This window comes from Athene noctua, chromosome 21, assembly GCF_965140245.1.
Source record: "Athene noctua chromosome 21, bAthNoc1.hap1.1, whole genome shotgun sequence".
Lineage (NCBI taxonomy): Eukaryota > Metazoa > Chordata > Aves > Strigiformes > Strigidae > Athene > Athene noctua.
Genome location: NC_134057.1, coordinates 7,283,638 through 7,306,152, shown reverse-complemented (window position 1 = coordinate 7,306,152; position 22,515 = coordinate 7,283,638). Strand labels below are relative to the sequence as shown.

The following is a 22,515-nucleotide window of genomic DNA, read 5'->3' as shown; positions in this document are numbered from 1 at the left end:
TTTGGTACGGACAGACTGCAGGACTGGTTTTACTTGTAGCTGAACCAGTAGAGCAGTCTTGTGAAACTGGTTGTTGTCTTCAGGGCATACAGCTTTTTCTGTTTGTGTTGCTCAACCTTTGCGTATTGATAAACTTCCTCCAAGCAACCTGTAACATGGTGATTTTTTTTCAGGCTACAGAAAGAGATTTTTTTATTAAGTTGGCTGCATTGCTCTAAGAATGTGTTGTCACTCTTTTGTCATATACAGTATAACAGATTCTGAAAGCTCTCTTTATTTCCAACAGGTTGGTTTTTGGGATGCTGTATCCTGCATATTACTCATACAAAGCTGTGAAGACAAAAAATGTGAAGGAATATGTAAGTTGCATCCTTTTAATTTCTTGATTAAATGTCTCTACTGACATACAACTGTGAAATTCTCATTGTGCAGTGCTATAAATTATATGAAAGTTTCATTTGACATAGTATTAGATACAACACCTGTGTGAACCTAGTGATAATCCTGTCATTTTGTTTGGAGGGCTAAAGTTAAGGTCTCTCAGACTTTCACAGACTTCGCTGAAACATGTCCAACACACTGTGCTGTATACGGATATTCTTAGGAGGATTTCTAAACATAAAGTGTTGGTTGCACTTTTGGACAGGGGGTAGAAAAAAGGTTTCCGAATTCTGACAACGCTTGCAGTATAAGCAATGACAAATTGATTCTCAGTGACCACTTGAACAGTAGCAATATTTTAATTGTCACTGTATGGAGCTCAACAGGGGTTTTGCAGTCTACCTGGGAAAAGGTAGCTCTGGTTAATGTATTAGTCATCAAAGAGGAGAAAAAAAATGTAACCAGGGAAGGAAAAGGTTTGGTTAAGGTAATGTGGAAGAAAGGAGCAGAGCAAGCAGAAGAGTAATGTGGACAAAACCACAGTTACTGTAGTTACTGCAGTTTAGAATTAATCTGTTAAATTATTGACTTTTCAGTGTGAACAGTGATGTTTACCACAAGAATGTTACCCAGCTGCAGTCAGAAGGAGCTTTGCTCACAGAGTTACTTCCCTGTGTTAAGAGGCAGCCTGACTTGATTTCAGCAACTCACCTATAGTCTCTCCTTGCACCTTGTTCTTAACTCAGCTGCCTGACTCAGGTGGAGTCAGTGCCGACAGTTACTTGAACTCGGCGGGCGTAGCTGTGACCTAATGCTGCCGTCTGGATGTGTGATGTCTCTGCTTTGTACTTGGTTGTAGTAGTAGGATGCAGTAGCTGTTCCTCCCCTCCCCTGTCTTACATGTAGTCTGATCACTCCATCAGAGCTCCAAAGTAGACATCATAGTTTTACTATTTCTGGTTTCTGTGTAAAAGCCGATTAGAACTTATTTGTGCCCACAGAGCTAGTGCCTGCCAGAGCTAAGCTTTTGGGAGAAAAAAATCATCAAAAATAAGAGAAGGATTTCCTCTGTCTCATGCTTACTTTACCCTATCAGGAAGGTATATAATGCAAAGAATTTATAATCTACTTTTCCTCTCTGCTCCCTCAAAAGGAATCCACAGGCTAAGCAGAGGATAGCAGTTTAAAACGCTAATACAAGAAATCACTTTAAGAGGTTACCATTTCCTCTTGCAATATATTTTCTAGAAAAAGAAAAGTAATGGTTGTACACTGAGATTTTGACTCTTACCTCGATTGTCCAGTTAGCTATGACTTAGCTGCCTTTCTGGGGCACTATACTTTTTTAGAGATGCCTGTTGGTTACACAAGACCTTTAGTAGGGCCTGGGACCATATTTTTCCACCTGTGTATTTTACTTTAGTGTGAAAACACTGCTTTTCAGTCACCTGTGGTCTTTTTGCAGTCCTTGAACTTGCAGTTGCATACAAAATGTTATGGGGTTGAGATAAATGAGACCCATCACAGTGACTTTTTCATGAGCAGAGAACGACATTGATTCATCAGTGAATTACCACTCCATCGCTGCTTGGGTTGAGTGTCCAGGTACATCTTAGGGACTATCCATGGCTTTCATCTTCCCAGCTGGGACATGTTGTTTCACAGAGAGGGTGTAGGTTTAACTGCAGCCTTCCAAATGGCACGGCTCTGTTGCCAGTCATGTTATGGTCTGAGCACAACTTTCTTTCCAGGTCTGTGTGTGGCTCAGGAGCCATCTGTTTTTGTTGCTGGATTGCAAGAGCTTTTTAATAGTGAAATTTTTTACTTAGCCACAGTTTCTACCAGTATAAAGCAAACAAAAAAGTTGGGGGAGAAGATGTTGCTGATTTTGGTAATTTAAAAGTCTTAGGGTCTTTAGTTCTAGAAGTTAGCATCTGTGCCTTTGAGGAGATTTGTTCTTATAATTACCCTGGTTTAACGGAGTTCACCAGGATCTTTCAGGAGTTTTTTTTCACTGTTACACCAAAGTGCTTGTAATAAGCATCTGAAACATAGTTTATAATGGAAGTCAGAATGACCAGTCTTGTCAAATCCTGGCTTCAGAATCCTGACCTGAAAGGATGTACTTCAGCCAGAACCAACAAAGATGAGCTTAACGCTTGGATGGTAGAAAAAAAGCTCAACAAACCCTATCTGTAATCACCCTTTTAACATAAAAAGCAAAACCCAATCAAAGCTTCTGTAACCTTCATCTTTAAGAGTTAAGTTGTTAAAGTCTTCTGGGCAGTGTCAAATACAACCTTCTGCTTTTCCTTAAGTTTTTTCTGGAATGAAAACCACTGTAAATCAGAGAGGTTCATTTGTTGAGGATGCTTTTGGGACCTAATGTGTTAGTTGTACAAAATATGATTTGACTTGTGTTTTTGAGAATTTTTGCCCAGACCTCAGCAGGACTCCTGGCAGATCTCATATGCCCTTCTGTAGGGCATTTTTTTGCTGTTCTGAGCAGCCCAAGATAAACTCCTCTTCTACTGTTGTTTCTAATTGGATAAATAGATGTTGATTAAAGAATGAACAGCCTGGATAAAATATACTGGGCGAAAAAAAAGTCAGTCTTCTGTGTCATATTAAAAATTACTTTTCATCATGCTTAGGTTGATGGGGCAAGGGTGGATGTTAATTTTATTTTTATTCAGGTGTTGACTCTGGTTCATGGAAGGGTCACCAGTCTAAATGTCACATGGCCTGTCAGAGGTGACCTCAGCTGTTGTGTACATTTGTCTTAGTTTATTCAAGCCTGAAATACCTAAATCCTCTGAGAGACTGAAGTGAAGAATGTAATCACATGACTGAGTTTCTTTTCAAATTGAAATGTAGAAAAGCATTTGAGATAAATGGGTTTCGAGTTGTGACAAAGGAAGTGGTTTTGAAGTGTAATGCACAGCTACAAAATAGGCAGCGGTGTAGCATTAGGTTTTGAGTACTTATTTAAGTCTGCTTCAAAAAAAGATTGCTTTAAATGTGAAGATTAAATCTGAGCCACATCATCTGTAGGAAAGTATATATAGCCCTCCTTTTGAATGAGGGTACCATGGATTTAGGGCTCAAGTTAGTGTCTATCAGATGTGGTGTTTAATGCTTTGTGGGTATACCGGAGGAGTTCGTAGTCTGTATATCGTAAGTGAAAAGAGGTTATTCCATCTGGTTGCGGGTGATGCTTTTCTTCTCTTTTCTTAAACACTTGTTTTTTTCTAGCATATAGTGTTGGAATTTAAAGAACACGTGGGTGTTCAGTTAGTATGAATAACCAGTGGTGGTTTGCACGGACCTATTTTGGAAATACATTGCTTTTGGCCGCTGATATCTTAGAGAAGACAAATGTCTGCAACTGCTTCTGTAATACATATTCTGAAAAATGTAATCAGTTTTGACAACCGAATTTGAACAAATGTTCAAAAAAATTGAGCGATTTAGTTAAGTATTAGAACTAAAACCTGTAGTTTAAGAGCGTTGTCTGATTTCAAAACACTTAGGTATAGTGTAATTCTTAAAACCAAAAATTAGTCTATAGATACAAATCCCTGAAGAATTAAGATGCTTATGTGTGAGCTCTTTTATTAACAAGACTTTTGTGGTTCTTGACGTATAAATAGAATTAGATTCCCATGAAAAATACTGTTTTCCTGCCTTGCTCCACTATTATTACCATAATGCTAAACACATATATAGAACTTGAGTGCAATGTATAGCTGAATAACATTTATTCCGAAATGAAAGCAAGGGCTACCTGACATTAATTTCTGACTTGTGTGTGTGGTATAAACATATGGATGAGTGTGGAAGAGTGAAATATTCTTTAGTGCTATAGTGGGAATTGCACTTTGTACTTTTGAGAATCTACTGACTCTTTGCAGTCTTTTTTCTTATCAGTAAAGCTCTTTAGAGGCAGAGCCAAATCTGTGAAGCCAGCCTAGGTGAGGTTGTGACCCTGGTGACCCAGCCATTTCACTGAGCTTGTTGCAGCTGCCACCAGTTCTACTTAGGAACAGAAAATCATTAGGACCCTCATATAATTTCACTTGAAACCTGGTTGAGGCAGACAGATCCTGGTGGATGTCTTGCTTTGGCAGCTCTGAACTGACTGTACAGTGTATAGTGGATTCTGTGTAAAGTGAAATCAAAATTCTCACTGAAGATGGTGTTTTAATTTTCAGGTTCGCTGGATGATGTATTGGATTGTGTTTGCTCTTTATACAGTTACTGAAACAATAACTGACCTAACAGTCTCTTGGTAAGAGCCTGCTTTTTATGAACTCTAGATGAGACTATATTTGCTTATGGTGTTCTTTGATTTGTAATGATTTAAGATTTAATTTTAATAAAGAAGTTGTGCTTGTTAGTAGCTCTTTATTTTCAGGAAAAGATCTCAGTGTATGTAAAAAATAACCTGTTTTCCAGTGTGCACTGTCACTCAAAGCAGGGACTACAAAGCTGCCACCTTTGCTGTAGAAACTGAATGGAACTCTTAAAAGGATGGACTATAACTTCTCTGTGCGGGAATGTATAATGCAAAGCTCCTAACTGTTTGTTTCTTAAATGACAGTACAGTCAATTAGAATTAAATCCATAGGTCTGTAACTCATTTGATTTTTGTCCAACATAACTTCTTGTATATGAAGAATCCTATACGGTAACATGTAATTGTGTTTTCTGAGATCTCTTCCTGATGATGAATTACTGTGTGTTTTCTTACGGCAGTTGTTGATTTCATGCAACTTTTAACTTGTCTGTAGGTTTCCACTATACTATGAACTGAAGATAGCTTTTGTTATTTGGCTCCTTTCCCCATATACTAGAGGGGCAAGTTTAATCTACAGAAAATTTCTCCACCCCCTTCTTTCTTCTAAAGAAAGGGTAAGGAATAACTTCTCATATTTTTAATGCCTAATATGGAAATATCATCTCTTGAAATACAAACTGTTGCTAGATAAATGATAAAAGCAGATCAGTGTGTTACTGGTTTGCCAGGCAGCAGGAACTTGGCCTAGCAGAGGCAAGTGCATATGGCTGTCCATGTATATGTTTCTGTTTAACTTGCATGAGCAGATGATGTACTACTCTTTTGACATGAGATAGCTTGGTGTGTTCACTGGTTATTGCACTTTGGGGAGCCCAGTTGAGTGGAAGTGATGCAGTTTGACTTTCTACTGGAAGAACATGTGCAGTACTCTCTCCGAAGAAGCACAAATGCATGCTTAGCAACAACTCTTCATGTTACCATTTTTTAAAACATGATCTAGTAATAAAACTTCTCAGGAGAAATGATGTTGATGATTTTTCTGGTGTGCAAACTGACAGGATGAGAGAGACTTTCTACTAAGGTTTAAGGGAAGAATAGTCTGCAGAAATATACCCCAACTGAAAGTAGCTAAAGGATATTTAGCTTTAGCCCAAGTATGACCGGACCACAGATCTGCTTAGCTTTTTGTTTTGGTATCTTGTTTGTGTGGAAAGGGTGATTAGCAAAGGTGTGAAGACTGCCACCAAAAACACTCACACTACAGAAAATAGCTTTCATAAAGGTCAGTGTTGAGCTTGGCCTTTATTAGGCAAAAGACGTAGCTGACATGATTGCCGCGGATATGAACAGTGCGGTCATCCTGACCTTTTGAAGGCTGAACTGTAAACCGTTTGCAACTTCATAAGCTAAAGGATTTTTTCCCTCTAGTCTGCCAGCTGTTGTGAACTACCTTGAAGCCTTTATCTCCAGCTCCAGGCATTTACCACAGCTGGGGATAAATGTCAGGACTGTATTGTCCTTGGTACTTTACTATGTCAGAGCTCTGGCTTCAGAAGTTCTTTGAGCCGACCCTACCTTTCTAAGGAGCTCTCATTTCACCTTAAGCATGTTATTTTTTGAACAACTTTTGTCTGACAAGTTAAGCTTACTCTCTGTAAGGAACTTGCTATGTAGTGGTGATGTTTCTGAGCTGGACAAAAGTAATGTATTTTTATTTTGTTAGACCAGACGTGGTTATTTTTTAAATGAGATAATATAAGGGAATGACACATCGGTGTACAAAGACAAGAGTAATTGTCCCATTAAAAAATTTATTCAAGATTTCTGTTTTCCTTTATTGATGGAAAAATAATACTGTGGGGAAACGTGACTCTCTTCTGTACAGTTCTCTAAAATGTGTTTTGCTTTTAGGAGATTGATGAGTACATCGTACAAGCCAAAGAAAGAGGCTATGAGACCATGGTGAATTTTGGAAAGCAAGGGTTGAATTTGGCAGCAACTGCTGCAGTGACAGCAGCTGTAAAGGTAACTTTCTGCTTGCACTGATTGCTTTTGCCCTTGATATAGAGCAGTGCCATTGTACTGAGGATTTGACATTCCTAAATAAAAAGATTGATTCTGTAAATGTATTGAAAACCTGGAACACAACTTGAGGGTTGCAGCCCTCTAGTCCTTCTCATATGATGTATGTTTGTTTGTTTAACATGGCTTGTAGTTATTTCTTGGATGGTGGGGATCAGTTTACTGTAATTCAAAAGATACCATTCAGTTTTCTATGCAGATTTTTGGTAAAGATGACCATTGTTTCTTTTCTGTTTCTGTTGTGCTTTCTTGTTGGTAAACAAACTATTTAAAGGATTTCTGGCTTTTCTGCTGTTTTTCTCCAATCAACTTGAGGTAACCCCACATATGAAGTAAGGCATGAAAGATTACTACCACAGATAAATGTTATCTTGACACACTTAACTTGTTTGCAACTTGTTGATTGAATTAGTAAATTAATACACTAAGCATAAGCTTGCATATCGCTGTTTAGCATACTCTTGCTTTGTCATATAATTTCCATTCATCATGAAGTAACCTGTCGTTGTTCCCAAATTACATTATTAAAAAACTCATGACTGTCAGTTGAATTTCAGAGGGTTTTAGGTCTAGGAAAACAAAATGCAAGCTTAAGAAAGATTCTATGCAACTTGTGGCCCACCAGAAGGAGTATAACTCTGAACAATGTATATCCTGCTTCATAGTTGTTTAAACCAAAACACTAAAGAAAGTATGGAAAGAAAGATGTATATGACCTAGTTAAATGATAGTTCTAGGGCAATCAGGATTAATTTTTTCCTGGGGATAAATAAAACTGCTGCATTCATAGTAACGGCATTGAAAATGTGAACACTTGTAGTAGATATCGGTAAGTAATGTAAGGTCCCTGGCTGTCAAAGTTAAGCAGGTACAGCTAGCATTTAACTTAAATTTCTGTGCATGTACAAGAACTTGCTTTATAAATCAAAGACACTTCTAAAAACTACATTTTCAAATGTGATCTCAAAAAGGTTTGGAAAAACAGTCATGCATATCTTGTTTGTTCATCTTCTCTCTTTTTAAAGATTCATGTAGGTGGTAGTGTAAAAAGTATCACTTTTTGTTTTAAAATACGGACATCATAAGCCTAAAATACTGAGAATGTGATTCAGTTTGATCACTGGTTCTTTTTTTTGTTATTCAAAGTCTTAGTAGTGCCTTGAGGCATGAAATAATTTAGAAGGAAATAGAATATACATTTAGAGAAACAGAAGTATCCAGAGTGAAAATAGGTTATTTAGGAAAAACAAACCTGACAAACAAAAACTCAAAGTACTCTACTGGGAAAAAGTTTAAGAACTATGCTGAAATTCAAATTCTTTGCCAAACAGCAAATCATAACTTACTACGATGTGCACCTGTGATATGCTCTGTGTGTTTTCCTTATGTCTGGCTGCCTGGCTAAGGTTGGATATTTCCTTGTTAATCCTTGTGGTGTTATAGAAATATTGTAAAATAAATAACAGAAATATCTCCTCCCACTTTCTTCTGAAATAATGAATAACTTTTTCCGAAATGTCTGTGTTTAGATTTCATTGCTATTCAGCTGTGACTGGCAAGACGCCTGCTCTATTTGTTAAAACTTGTTAAACATGCTCATGAATATTTGTACAGAATTAGTTCAGTGCAGATGAGATGCTTGGGCAAAACAACCACCACAATACCAGAGACCTAAAATAGACATGATTTTTAAACAGTATGAAAGAGGAGACTCTGAAAATCTTTATTTTGGCATGTTAAACCTCTCTTCAGTTTGTCATTCCAAAAAGCTGAGCGTGACTGCTCCATCCAAGCAAATGGAGACAATGCATGTGTTCTTGATTTTGTTCCCTGTTTTTCAAGAGTTGACTGCTGCCTCCAGCAGGTGAAAAGATTATCCCTTCAGCATGAGCTGGTGGAGCATGCTATAGGATTTCATGAACGGAATCCTATTAGTGGGATCAGTTTTGATGGGAAGGAGACACAATTTCATCCCCCCTTTTTTTTTTTTAAGGAGCAGGCATGCTTATTCTGACATATCAGATCTCAAATTAGGAATAGAGTATGTGGAAGGTTAAACACAACAGGAGGTCCAAAGAAAGCTTCTGTTCACTGAAGTGTCCAAGCACAAGATGCTATGATGTCTGCTTATGCCAACTTTAGGAGGGTGGTAAAATTGCTTGGAAACTCTCTGGAATATTTTCAAGATCAAGTGTGGGAAAGAGCAATTTTCTCCAAGGGCTGTCAAAGGAATTGGGGATTAGTATTAAAAGACTAGTTGGCTGTGTAGGGGAGGCTGGAGCAGCCAGCCAGGTCAGTCTGCTGAAATTTGGCATAGATTTAAACCTGCTCCACTCTGGTTACATTGAAATGTAATTGGCAGGAGTCATGGCTTATAGCTTACATTCCTATACTGATTTTTTTTTTAGCTGGTACTAGTTAGGCACTGTTCATATAAAATTTGGTGTTTCAAAACCTGCTAAATAGCATACATTAGCAAAACAAATTGTGTTACTTAAATTAGCATGACAGAAAACAAATCTTTGTAAAATCCTGATTTCAGGAGACTTGGAGATGAAATGTGGTCGAGGTTGTCTTTTACAGTCTACTAATAAAAATTCTCTTTTGGATATAAAAGAATTGGCAACAAGATGCCTTTAATGATATGGAAGTTGTTGAAGCTCTTTCAGCTCAACAGTGTATGGATTTGTGGAAATCCTATCCACAACACCAAGTTCAACTGATAAATCTTGTATTTTGATGCATCGGCTTTCCAGTTCCTCCGAGATGCAGGTTACTTGTACTTTCTAATTATTGCCCACACATAAATTCTGACTTCTGAAGCTACTAGTGAAAACTGGTTTCTATATCGCCACGTGTGGGATGGCTGCTAATTAAGCTGTAACATGCGCTGTCATTTTTTGAGGTCGCACAAATATTGTTCATTTGTGAAGTATAATTTAGTAGTAATAATAATGATATATTTTGAAGGCTGTGTTTCTGAATGTCCTTTAGTCATCCTGAATCTGCTGCCTTTCTGCTGGTTGATTATTATTCTAACGGCCTTGCTCAGACTTCGCCTTCTTCCCACTCAGGGCATGGCAGAGGCAGGCGGGATCTTGCGGCCAGCTGTGGCACACAGCCAGCATGGCTGTGAGCAGCTCCGCTCCCCGTCAGTACTGCTTTCATCCCTCCTCCCTGCTGGGACTGCCCGGCATGCTGCAGAGGTCATTCACGGGACAGCAGTCCCTCTCTAGGTTGAGAGGGATCAGAAGTCATTCCCTGTCAGCCTGGATGGGATCAGGGGGAGAACAGCTGGGAATGTGGGTGCTGCACATGGCAGCTCTGTGGCCACAAAGCTCTAAGCAGCCCTGTGGATGCAGAGTCCATTGAGAACTTGTCCAGTGCAGGCAAGCAGCTTTATTCAGTGATGCTGACCACTGAGGGGGCTGCGAGTCCCATTTAAACAACAGAAAGGAGTCCCTGAGGCAGACATACTGTGTGGTGTCTGTTTACAGCAACTTCCCTGGGTTAAGTCTATAGACTGTAAAAAACCCCATGCTTGATAACAAAATAGAGAGCAGCATTTCATATATGAGGGTCAGCTGATGAGATGGCATACTAATAGCTTACTAGAGTCAGAGTGGTCTCAGGAGTCCCTTAAGTAGGCTGTATGTATCAAAAACTAGTTTAGAAACCTCTTAGAACGTCAGTGTTTCAGACTGGTCCCTGGTAATGAATGTGGTCTCTGAAAAGAGTTGAATATGTTTTAAGAGCTACTATTGAATAAATAAGCAAACTCATGCTTTAAGACTTGTGTTTTGTTTAAGACCACACAAACGTCACAGTTCATCTCTCTTCAAGGTTCACTTACATGGAATTTTGAGCGCTGAAGTTCTGTGCTTTTTTTGTTTGCACTGTAATTGTAAATGTGTGTGTCTCAATCTCTTGTGGTGTAATTTTAGTTGGCAGCAGCTGGGCTGGATGCAGCCTACTGTATTTCTTCCTTACTGCTAGGAACTGTTGAAATAATGGGACGCTAGTGCAGGCGTGGCAACTGCAATGTCACCTTCTTGTGTGCAGCATCTTGGGGTGTGTGTAGGGCTGGGAGAGGTGATGGCTGCTGCCATACCTGTGGCATGAGTGTGGAAGCAGGAGAACCCCTTTTAACTCTACCTGCAGTTGGATTGCTCTGCCTTCTGTTTTTCAGGCAAACATCTTGCTTTCGAGCTGTGGCTAGTAACTCTCTGAACTTTCAAACAAGGTATCAAAGCTCTTAATGCGTTAATATTCTAAAATGTGAATGTTATGTTCACGTTTCCTGCCGTAGAGGGTATTTAATCTCACATTTTCTCCAGTAGCAGAGTATTTAATATTTTTCAGCCAGACTTTCATTCTGAGTTGATAATAATCCAGATCCTCACATAGTTTTGGCAGAAAGCAATTACCTGCTTCTTTTGGGCATAGGGGGTGGAACAACCTTCCTGAATATTAAGTACTGTATGAGCACGGTGATGTGGGTTGTTTTTTCCTTTACAATTAAAAACCCCCACAGAACACCTTGAAATTTGTCCTCCAGTTAGTCCACGCAGTGATATGAAGTGGAAATCCATCTTGATTTGTCTAGACTGGATCTTCCTAGGGGTGAGATGTAGACAGCATTCAGGCGGGAGACTGGGGGGGCTGTAGGGAGTATCTGCAGAGGATTAGTGCCATTTGTGACTGACTCTGCAGTACGGCAGTGGCTGTGCAGCCCCCATTTGTACTGTGACTCTTAAGCATGTGTGCTGCCTCTCGTATTTGTATATGTATCCTTTCAAACTCCTCGATATTTACTGTGTGTAACGAGTAAAACTTTCCATCTTGGCAAGTCATTTTGGAATGAAGGGCCCATTGTATGAATCCCTTATGTCCTCCCTGAATGAGGCAGTGCTCCACAGGAGCTCTAGCCTCATTGACCGTGCAGTTTGGTTAAGGGCACAATGTTGCTTTATGGCACATAGTTGACTTTTTTCCCCTTCAAAAAACAAAATTCTCTATCCATGAGCTGCACTGAAAATTAAGGCTGAATGTTCCCAGTTTGGATCTAGTCCTCTGTCTCAACAGTGGAATTGGAAATACAGGCTTGTAATGTGAGTTCTTAGCGTGTTAGCTATTATAATCTTAATAACATTATCTTGTACAATTTGCAAATGTCTTTTTGAGGTGTGTCTCATAATGAGTGAACTCACTGTGCAACACCACCTACCCCAGTGTGTCTTCTTACACTTTTGTTTCTAGCCAAATCCAGCTCCTGTCACTAGTCTATAGTAGACTCTGTGCACGCTTAGTGAGTGGAATTGTGCTGAATTAATATGGATTCTGCTGAGAAGCAACTGGGTCTGTTTTACACGTTCATCGGTGTGCAGTGATTGACACCTGAGTCCAGTTGTGTCTCTTCAAGCAGTGGACACAGCCTGATCAAGAGTCGTACTGTGTTAAAGCAGATCCTTTAGCTGTTACTTGTCAAAAGAAGCAGTCCTATCTCTCCAGTTCTCTGTTCTCTGGTGTCCTAGCAGCTGACTGTAAGTACTCAGGCATAGCTGGTTCCTGATTTGATTTACTGTGCAAATGCTTTTCAATGAAAAAAGCGGAGTAGTGGAAGGACAGGATTCCTGCCTTAAGGCAGGACAGACCTGCCTTAAATAAGCCATTTTAGGGAATAAAATTAACTTTGGAATTTCTACAGTAGTTTATACAGAGACTGTACAGTGTAGTGCATTTTAACTCAAAGGCAAGCTGTAGTTGTGTTCTTGAGAGCTGTTAGTCATCCTACACGTGTGTAGGAAGAAGGAGAAAATTAAAGGCTTCTACTTCTCTCATAAGAAACCCTTTCTTTGTTTAGTGGCAATGTATGAATGGTGGTGTAAGAGTTAAAAAAAAGTTAAAATAAATTGGTTGTTCTTGCCCGTGTAGCACACTGTTTTAGTTTTATACGCTGTACTAATGACTAGTCATTAGAAAATGAGTATTAGGTTTAAGCCACTTCCCTTTCCTTCCCCCCCCTGCCTTTGGTGGCCATGCAAGCTTAAGGAGTATCACTCTACTGTCTCTTCACTTTACATGGCTATTTTTAACATGGTATAATTTAGTGTGCTGGTCTACCATCTGCAAACAGTTGTTGCTATGAGAGTGAGAACAAATGGCTTTGGCCAGTGGCACAAGAACTACTATTGCGGAGAAAGGTATGGGGAATTGTACCCAGATTTCTGCTACTGCTAACTAGCATAATGCTCAAATTTTACTTAAGAGCTTCATTTTTAAGAATGAAACAAAATCTGGAGCCCTTGCTTTGAAGTGGGATTCATGCACAGGCTTGTCAGCCTTCCTCTGAAACGGTTGTTTTTTGCCATGTATGCCAGAGAGGGAAGAATGAAATGTTTTTTTAACACGACATTGACTAATGTGCTTGTTCTTTTAGCTGCTTATACAATAAATTAATCTTCAGTGCTTTAATAACAACATCATCTGATATAAAACGGAAGAGCTGTTTGACCCATCTTTCTAAAGGGAAACTTCTGATATGTCCCATGGAGGAAAGATGTAAAGACAATCAGAGAAGGAATACTAATGTTAAAATGTGATCAAGTATCTTGACACGTAGCATTAGATTTTTGGGTTGGTATTGTGGTACTGTGTTCATAAAGCTACATGAGTAACAGAACCTGCTACCTTGTAGTCCAGACAGGACCTCTTTGGTTTGTGGTTTCAAGTTTCTGTCTACTAGAGCTTTTGTAGTGCTGCCAGTTTCTCAGTTACTAGAGTTAATGTTACAGAGTGTATTTTTAACACATACTTCCTTTCGTATGCAGATTCAATTTTGTGGAGGACAAAATCTAAAACAGCGGAAATATTTATTTATCATCAACCACGCTTTTTAAAATGGAAGTGTTAAACCCACTGTCATGCTACCTAGCACTGCTACAGAAATACCACGTTTGAAGTGATTTGAGCGTTTCGGATGTGTTTTTCTCCTTTTAAACACTTCCCCTCACCAAAAAAGCCTTTATTTGCTCAGATTAAAGGAGTGAAATGAGACATTTGTAACGAAACTGCTAGCTTATCTGTAAATTACTCGTGTCAGAGCAATATACTGTTAAACTTGGGTAAAAGCAATACTTAAAGCAAACGTAAATCTAACGCATGCTTATGTTCAATGAATTTTCTAGTGCAACAAAGAAGCATGGGCTTAAACATCTTAACCCATCTCGAACAGCAAAGTTCAGCCTCTGCTTTGTTTTCATAGATACTGTTGTTGTATTTCAGAGTCAAGGTGCAATAACTGAGAAACTGAGAAGTTTCAGTATGCATGACTTGACTACTATACAAGGAGATGAGCCAGTAGGACAGAGACCCTATCAGACATTACCAGAAGCAAAAAAGAAAACCAGAGCATCTGCAAGTGAATCTTCAGGTAAGCATCCATCTGTTTCTTTTTCTAGCTAAAATAACAACTCACCAAAGAGAAAAGTGGGAAGGCAGAAATACATTTACTCCATTTAGAAACGGAAAAGACCTCAAAGAAATCCAGCACACTTGAACAGAGTTTACTTGAGCAAGATATGACAGCTGAGAAATCCTCCCTGAATTACTTTCTTCTTGCAGCCACTAACAGTGTAGTCATACTGTTCTCATTACTCCTATCTTTGCCAATTAGCAATGAGAATTCCTTGCCAAAGTAAAGCTTAATTGGAAGTAAAAAAAATGCGATTAAGTGTTGTTTCTGTGACAAACGTACAGAAAGTTAAACGTGAGAATTTATAGAAGCTCAATAAATAGGAAGAGAAAATTAATGGAAATAAATTCAGTACGTCTGTAATGATAGTTCAAAATGTAAAATTGCTTGTGGTGGTCAGGATAGTGAAGGCATTAAATTGCCATAATGGACAGATGCACATCAACACTCAAAAGATGGCTTATGGTGACCAATATATATAATTTTATTATAATATGTTGTTGTTATCATCATCACTTTGCTTCTGGGAATGTGATGCTTGAAGGAAGGTTTCAGTGGCAGATACCTTTTTAAATGGTGAAGTTACAACGTAAAGTAGTTGATATTTCCTACAAAAGAAATAGCTCTGGTCTATTACTCTTCACCTAAGCCTGTCATTTCCTCTCATCCCTTCATTTTTGGGAAGGGCTGATGCTTGTGGAGGACAAAGAATTCCAGGAATCTCACATGGTAGCCCATGGTGTTTTTAAGGAATAAGTGGCCACGTGAATGGCCTGAAGCTGAATTGCTAGTTGTGCCCGGAAGGTGTCCTGTGAGGGACCGGGGTTACTGGCCAGAGAGAAAGCCCATGGATTCATCGGGGGTTGCATTAGGGATGATGCCACTGCAGCTGTTCTGCAGGGGCCATTCCTCAGGAAGAGAGCATTAGTTACCTATCTGAAATACTTGGAAATGCTCAAAATTCCATTAAAAAAAAATTTACTTGGGTATAGTTTATACTACGTAAATAATCACTCATTGTGAGATTCAACCTCATATGTTAAAACTTCCTTAGAGATAATTTAACTTAATTGTTCCTACTCCTGGACCCAAATCTAGTGTACACCTCTTCTTTTTTCTTTGATTTTTCTTCAGCATTAAATTAAAAAAAAAAACACCAAAAACCCAAACCACCAAAACCCCCAACCAAAAACCCACAGACCACACGTGTTAGGAACACTACGTAGCAATATGTCATTGCACTTAGCAGAAGGTTATTTTTTGTGACCTGAGCTGCAATTAGTGCAAAAGACCTAGTTGTAGAAGGACATCGATCATAGGATGACTGAGCTGCCAGTGTACTTGCTGTGAAAAAGGCAAATGTGGTTTTGATGCATCAGAAGAGGTGTTACAAACAGAGATAAGGGAGTATTGGTGTCACTGCTAACATCCCTAGTCAGAGATGATATGAGGAACAGATGCAATTAAAATCTTCCATATTGGAAAAGATGAATTGTATTGGAGGCAGAGACACGTTGCCTCTAGAATGGCAGAAGAGGCAAGTCTGCCTTGAAGTAGCTGTGGAGTAGGTGAGTGTGATTCTAATTTTGGGAAAAAAAATGACTAAAGGAAAAGAATCTAAGCCTAAAGAAAACATTAGTTTAAGATGAAATGTACATTGATCATCATGAAAGTTGGGGTTGGAGTCTAAAAAGTATTCTGGAGCGTTACCTCTTGTAGGTTTTGGAACGGCCTCATAAAAGCAGAGGTTGGCGAGGGGAAAGAACCAGAGTACATTTGGGGGCCTTATGATAGGTCTGTGATGGGGATTCAGGGCTTTCGGACACGGGGGATATTTCAGGACCTGTTTTTAAGCAGTTTGCGCCCTCTAGTGCGAATCTTCGGTAATAATCTTGGTCCTATTTTCTCAGGGTATAAACAACCCTTAACAGCACTTTGACATTTTATCGATCTGAAAAGGAACTTTGGCATTAAATATGCAGAGAGGTGTGCAAGTGTGAAGAAAGGTCCTGTGGCTCTCAGAATTATAGAATGGTTTAGGTTGGAAGGGACCTTTTAAAGTTCATGTAGTCTAACCCCTCTCCCACGGGAATTATGGCCAAAAACCTCAAGAACTTTTCAGCATGACCACTGAGGTTTTTGCTGTTCAGTGTAAATCAGGAGACGGTAGCAGATTGATGGTTTCATTTTTGACAGTTGAGGAACCACTGCATTACATACTCGTGGAACAGAGTGGCTTGGTACTTAAAAATGGCAGAATTATAAGCAATGAGCTCCTGGCAGGCTAGATATTTTGCTGTTCTGAAACAGCTGGCAGACTGTATTGTTTAAAAAAGTAAAGGATGTGTGTTAAAGATGAAACTCATGGCTTTCTTAGAAACCTAAAAGCTACGGCTACTTCTTATTAAACTTCTTAATAAAACTGTTTTTTAAAGGTTACAAAACTCCACTGGAAAAAAATCCTGGAGATGATAAAACAGATGAAGAGATGGAGGGGACACATTCAGAGGATGAAATGTTTGCTCAGAGAGGCCTTCGAAGAACTCAGAGCATGAAATCTGTCAAAACTATTAAAGGCCGTAAAGAGGCAAGTGTAATCTTAGTGAAGTATTGAGTTTGCTTTTAACAGTGTATCCCAACATTGTTAATTATGCGGAAAATTTTTTTTTATTAATCTTAGAGGGGTTATCAACAATAACTGGGTAGAAAACTAAATGGAGGAGGAAGTATGTGATAACAGTATCTAATCTTGGAGCTTTTGTACTTCTGGGTGTTTAAGGGAAATACATGAATTAAATGAACTAAGGGAGGAAAAAAAGGAGAGGAAATACTCTGTGCTTGTAATACTAATTCTAGCACCACCCTGCCCAAATTCCAGAACTGCTCACCTTGAAAGGGGTGTAGATAGTGATATTATCATCTGCATTTGAGTATCTTGGTTCTGCACACTTCAACATCTGCTGTTTAATGGATTAAAGAAGATTCAGACTTTTTCAGTTCCTGTAGACATATGGCCTGCTTTGACTTGTTACCCATGAAGTGAAGATCCTGTGTAGGATTGAAAGTGCTTTATATTTGCACATGTCACAGAATTTAAAGATACTTCTGGATAAATCTCTATGGAATGTCAGAAAAACTTTTGGGTAATTCTGGGAAAACAGTTGAGACTTACCCTTCTCGGTTCTGTTGAAACTATCTCATTCAGTCACAGATAAGATTCTCGGACTGAAACTATGGAGTGTCCAAAGCACATTTAGACACTTGATAGATTGGATTGATGGGAAGTTAAATAATATTTCTGCCTGAAGGGATCGCAACTCTTAGTGAAGTTGTGTGTGGTTTGTTTTTTTTTTCCCCCTCAGATACGGTATGGATCACTGAAATACAGAGTCAAGAAGAGACCCGCTGTATACTTCTAAATGTGTTGCACAATGCCTGCAAGACAAACTGCTGTATTGTAATAACTTGAATTCAGTGTGTCAAGTGTTTAAAGATCTGTGTATGATTCATATAATGAGTATATATGAATAGATATGGTAGGACTTGGTTTTATGAACCTAAATGGTTGGATAAAGTATTACTCTTCTGTAATGGCTTATTGTTTTGACTTAAATCTGGACAAGTTATAGTATGAATCTCTGCACTCCTCAAATGGGAGTTAAATGAGTAACAGGAAACAGCCTTTCCAGAGGTACTTAACAGACTGAAATAATTACTACTCCAGTTGAATTACCAGAAGTTGTAAGTGTTTGAAACTTGTAAAAACTGAACTCATAGTGTCCCCACGTTTACATGGAGCGATAGGTATACTTGAAATATTTTTCTGAACTGCAATTCCTGAAAAGGCCTTTCTGTAATTTAAAAATGTACAGTTTAAAGTACAGTGGAGCATGGTGAGGAAGGAAAAGATGAGGTAGGTGTGGTAGGTACGTCCTTAAGATCATCATCTTGCATCATATTGCCAAGCTTAACAAACTTATACAATACTAATAGGTGCAAACTGGGGGTACATTTAGCACTTTATGCAAAACTGTATAGTTTTGCACACTCTTACTGATTTACAGCTGCACATATCATTTTAGTGACTTCTTAGGTAGGTTAGACTTATCTTTTGAATGCCAGCAATTCTTGTGCTTCGTGATATTTTTTTTAATTTATCTTGATTGCTTAAGTACACTTAGGAAGCTGTAGATAACGGCTACTAACATTTAACAATATTATCAGGTGCCTTTCTATGTATTACAAGGCTGTGTGGTTTTTTTGTCTGTGTGTGGGGTTTTTTTTGTTTTGTGTTTGTTCTGTTTTATTTTGTGTCTTTCTTCCTCCTTCACCTAGAAAGATGTAACATGATTTTTAGGTCAGTTTTTGGTTAAAATTGTGGTAAGAAAAACTTGTAGCAATTCCAGTGATAGACCTCAGGGATCTGATCAGCCCATCAGCTGTGTATTAGAAGTCATGCTGACATAAAGGCATGTATGATAGATTATTCAGGTCCTGGTTTGGTTTTGCTCTGTGTTCCTTTAAGACTGAATATATAAAAAAAGAACATGTATGTGTGTGTATTTTATACCATATGTGGATTCTAAAATTGGCTGTGTACTACTTTTATTGTTGAAGTTATTACTAGAATATTTACATACAAATAGCTTTTTCTAAAAGTCTAGCTGATTTAGTCAGCTATTTTATAACCTAGAGTCTCATGGCATAGCTGTTTGTGCAGAGATTAATTTTGGAATGTCATTCAAGGCAAGGACTTGTCAAACTGATTTTCTGAGGCCCCCCCCCTTGGTTCTGTTTTCTGCAAATCAGACTTAGGCTGATTTTAGTTTTCTCTGTGACTATTTCTGCTGTGGATTTAGGGAGAAAACATCCACTTTCCATAGACAGTATGTTACTTCTTGGCACGGGGAGAGATGCTATTACTTTTCTTGAAGGGAAAATGGTGTGTGAGCCCTCTTGTCTTTGGTTCTTGGAGTCCAGTCCTTAGACCTTCCCCCAGGTATGACAGTCACCTGCAAGTCTACAGCAGTGCTTTGCAACATGCTCTTAAAGCTTGGGCCTGCTGTGGTTCTTTTTCTGTGCATTACACCTACAGTGGGTTCACTGCTGGGAGGCACTTAATGGCCTGTTAATATATACTGGCATTTGAAGTAGTCTTCTGTGGACTTTGGGCCAGGGTTTGAATTGTATGGATAAACATGCAGCTGGTCTGTATTGGCGTTGTGTTACTCACTTGCGTTACAGGCATTTGTAAGCCAAGTGCAAAGCCTTGCTCAAATACCACAGTAGTGATGGCCAGTGCTTTTAGCATCTCCCAGGAACTTAAATGCTTTAGTAAGACATTGCAACAGTCCATATGTGATTAAAAGGCCCAAGTTTGTATTACTTGACTTGAAGATGCAGTTTTGTATGGGACAACGGGAGGGCTGCTCCCTCCAAGATGAGTGTAGTGCAGAAATCCCATCCTCTAAAGGAAACTGGGACTTGTCATCTAGCTTTCATAAGTTGTTTCATCTAGCTGTTGTCTGTGGGGGAGGCAGTGATCAGAAAGGCAGCCTGCCCAGGGCATGCTCTGGCACTTGGGCCCCAGGACTGTTTGTGTTTCTCATCCATCCGTTCCCCTGAATGTAGAGAAGGGCTGCCTGTGTGTTAAGGTATGCAAGACATTAGTGGAAACTGAGGCTTTTTGCGGGAGAGCTGAGCACGCACACGACCAATGTGATCAAGCAATGCCCATTTATTACAACTAAGAAAACCCTTTTATAACGTTCTCCCGCACACGTGAGTAACATGCAGTACAAGTCCTCAAGATTGGACAGTTAACTTAGCCCGCGCTTTAAACCTTCTTATGACTGGATTAAAAGTGCCCCATCAGCCTTGCCAGGCTCCCTGCCTTGTGGAACTTCCTCTTCCGTCCCAACCCCTGCCGGGGGTTGTTTGTCTTGTCGAGTTTCTCCCCCCTCATTCAGGGTCACGTCCTTATCGCATTCTTGCTCGGCTGAGGCTCTTATCAGTCTTGTTCTCATACAGGATTGCTCACATGGCCATTCTCTCACAGAAAGCCCTCTAGAATCCCAACAGCTTTTGTATTTGCATCTCACCCCTCTCTGAAAACCAGACTAACCTGCGCCTTGGGTGGAATCTCTAACTCTTAGTTGAACGTCCTCTTTGAGCACTTGTTGCCACATCTTGCTTTAACTCATGTTTGTTTTACCAGCAAGCATGACAATAAAATTGTCATCTTTCTACAAATCCGACTCCTGTGTGAAGGAGCAGGGTAAGGCCTTCTTTCCGAATTACCATTCCTGTAGATCCTCCTTTGGGGGTTGTGTTCTTTTCACATTTCCAGGGCTAGAGGTCATTTGAATATTTTAGGCTCTTGTGGTCAATAAGTTGCTCTACATGTTGTTACACATTTGAGGCTGTAACTTCTGGCAGACTTAATTTGCTAATTAAGTAGTGACAAAGACTAAATAAACTCCTTTCTCTGATGTATTCGTGGATCTAGGAAAGCTGGCAGTCTTACTTGTTTTCATTGTTGTTTGCATATAAGTGTACTTGTGTTCTCTCAGATGCTGTCTTCAGTGATAAAACTTCCAGTGTTTTCCTAGCTGTTTTTTTTCAGTTTAATATCCTGCTGTAAGATTCTTTCCTTGACAGCTTGATTTTGCTCTTTGGATTCATCCTGAAAGTGTATCACTGTATTAGCTTAATATTTTTTTCCTTTGCTGTTTATTGTCAGCTGATGCTTGGCAGGGCGCGATGGCATGATTAGCTTTCATCCCAATAATATGTATTTCACTCTGCTTGTTGAATTTAGTTTAGCTTGGTTTTGAAATATTACACAATCTTTTAAACCTTGTGTACGTGGAATTTTCAAACTTTTTTTGCCTTAGCAACTGCAAAAATGATCTGTCTAGTTCTTGCCAGTAAACTTCTTGGAAAAATGTTAAAAATCAAAATTTAACTTAACATTCTTTATGGTTTTGGAATGTAAAATGTAGTTCGTGTCAAATAATATAATCATACAAACAAAGCATTGCCTGAGAATTGACTGACTGCCACAACAAGACTGCTAATATAGTTAAAGAAAAACTTATGTAGAGGTTAAAAGTACTTTAAAAGAGAGTATGTATTTCTTCTTAAATCACCTAAAGTTTCAAGGTTTTCCAAAATGTATCTGAACTGTCTTGGATTTCTCAGCGAGAGCCCTCTGTACGTTTTGACATGAGGATTAAATTGATGGCCTCAGTTGCAAATAAATTTAGGCCAGACTCTGATTACAAGGTAATTGCCAATATTAGCTCCTTAACGTTAATTGCTTTGCTATGTGAAAGTATTATCCGAGATACCTTTTGCAAACTACAATGAATTTTAAAATGAACAAAAATAATTTGATTAAACAGAATGGTAGAGTAAATGCTAGATGCATTTAATGTGCTATTCATGACGAAAGATGTGTTTTATTTTTCGTGTTACTTTTATTAATGGGAAGTTGGTATTTTTAAGTATTTTTCTATGAAAATGTGTATGTGCAAAGGCAATACTTTAACATTTTTCAAGAACTTGTATTTTTAATCACTACGGACCAGAGACTGTCTACGTTGAGACTGACATTAGCTTTAAAAAAAAAAAAATGCAATGTATGCTTTAATTTTTATATTGTAATAATAACTTGCTGTCAACTTGTTTACATATTTGTAGGAGGGAAAGCTTCATTATGCATTGACGTATCTTGATACTATCTTTAATAAAGGCTGCTTTAAGCAGGATGCAGTGGATCTTTTATTACTTAAATTATGATTAACAAACCAGTCACTATGTACTCTGTGTTCTGTTACTTACTACAGTGATTCCAGTACTGAAACAACCTATCTGAATTTTGAAGAGGCTTTTAAAACTATTCAAACTATGACTAAACTGTCATTGAGGTTTTGCTGTGGAGCCTGATGCTGTTACAGACTTAAATGAAACTTACCCTGCTAAAGGCATCTTGAAAATGCTGTAGTGTTACTTACTTTGATTAGACGTTCAGTTCAGAGAAAACTAAAAATAAGATCTTAGTCTCCCAAAAGAGTGTTCCTGGGGAATGGCTGGATTTTTAATTAAAACACTTGTATTTATTGATGCAGCTTTACTGTTGTGTGTGCAAGCAAACAGATATTGCTTTGTATTTCCTACTTGAACAGAGTTCTCCTGGTAACCCAGAGAAGGAGATGCATAAGTGAACTTGGGCCTTTTCTTTTTCAAACCTGCCTTTAAGCTGTTAACACTCCTA

At 38.7% G+C, this 22,515-nt stretch overlaps 1 protein-coding gene across 1 annotated transcript in view; it reads left to right on the top strand.

The window, feature by feature from the left end:
• REEP3 (receptor accessory protein 3) overlaps positions 1 to 22,009 on the top strand; it is a 42,634-nt gene extending 20,625 nt beyond the window's left edge. The window contains exons 2-8 of the mRNA XM_074924325.1: positions 287 to 359; positions 4,596 to 4,672; positions 5,175 to 5,295; positions 6,593 to 6,706; positions 14,048 to 14,195; positions 16,673 to 16,824; positions 17,600 to 22,009. Of these exons, the coding sequence (XP_074780426.1) occupies positions 287 to 359; positions 4,596 to 4,672; positions 5,175 to 5,295; positions 6,593 to 6,706; positions 14,048 to 14,195; positions 16,673 to 16,824; positions 17,600 to 17,656 (742 nt within the window). The 3' untranslated portion in view covers positions 17,657 to 22,009. The remainder of the gene's footprint in view (positions 1 to 286; positions 360 to 4,595; positions 4,673 to 5,174; positions 5,296 to 6,592; positions 6,707 to 14,047; positions 14,196 to 16,672; positions 16,825 to 17,599) is intronic.
• The last annotated feature ends 506 nt before the right edge of the window (positions 22,010 to 22,515 follow it).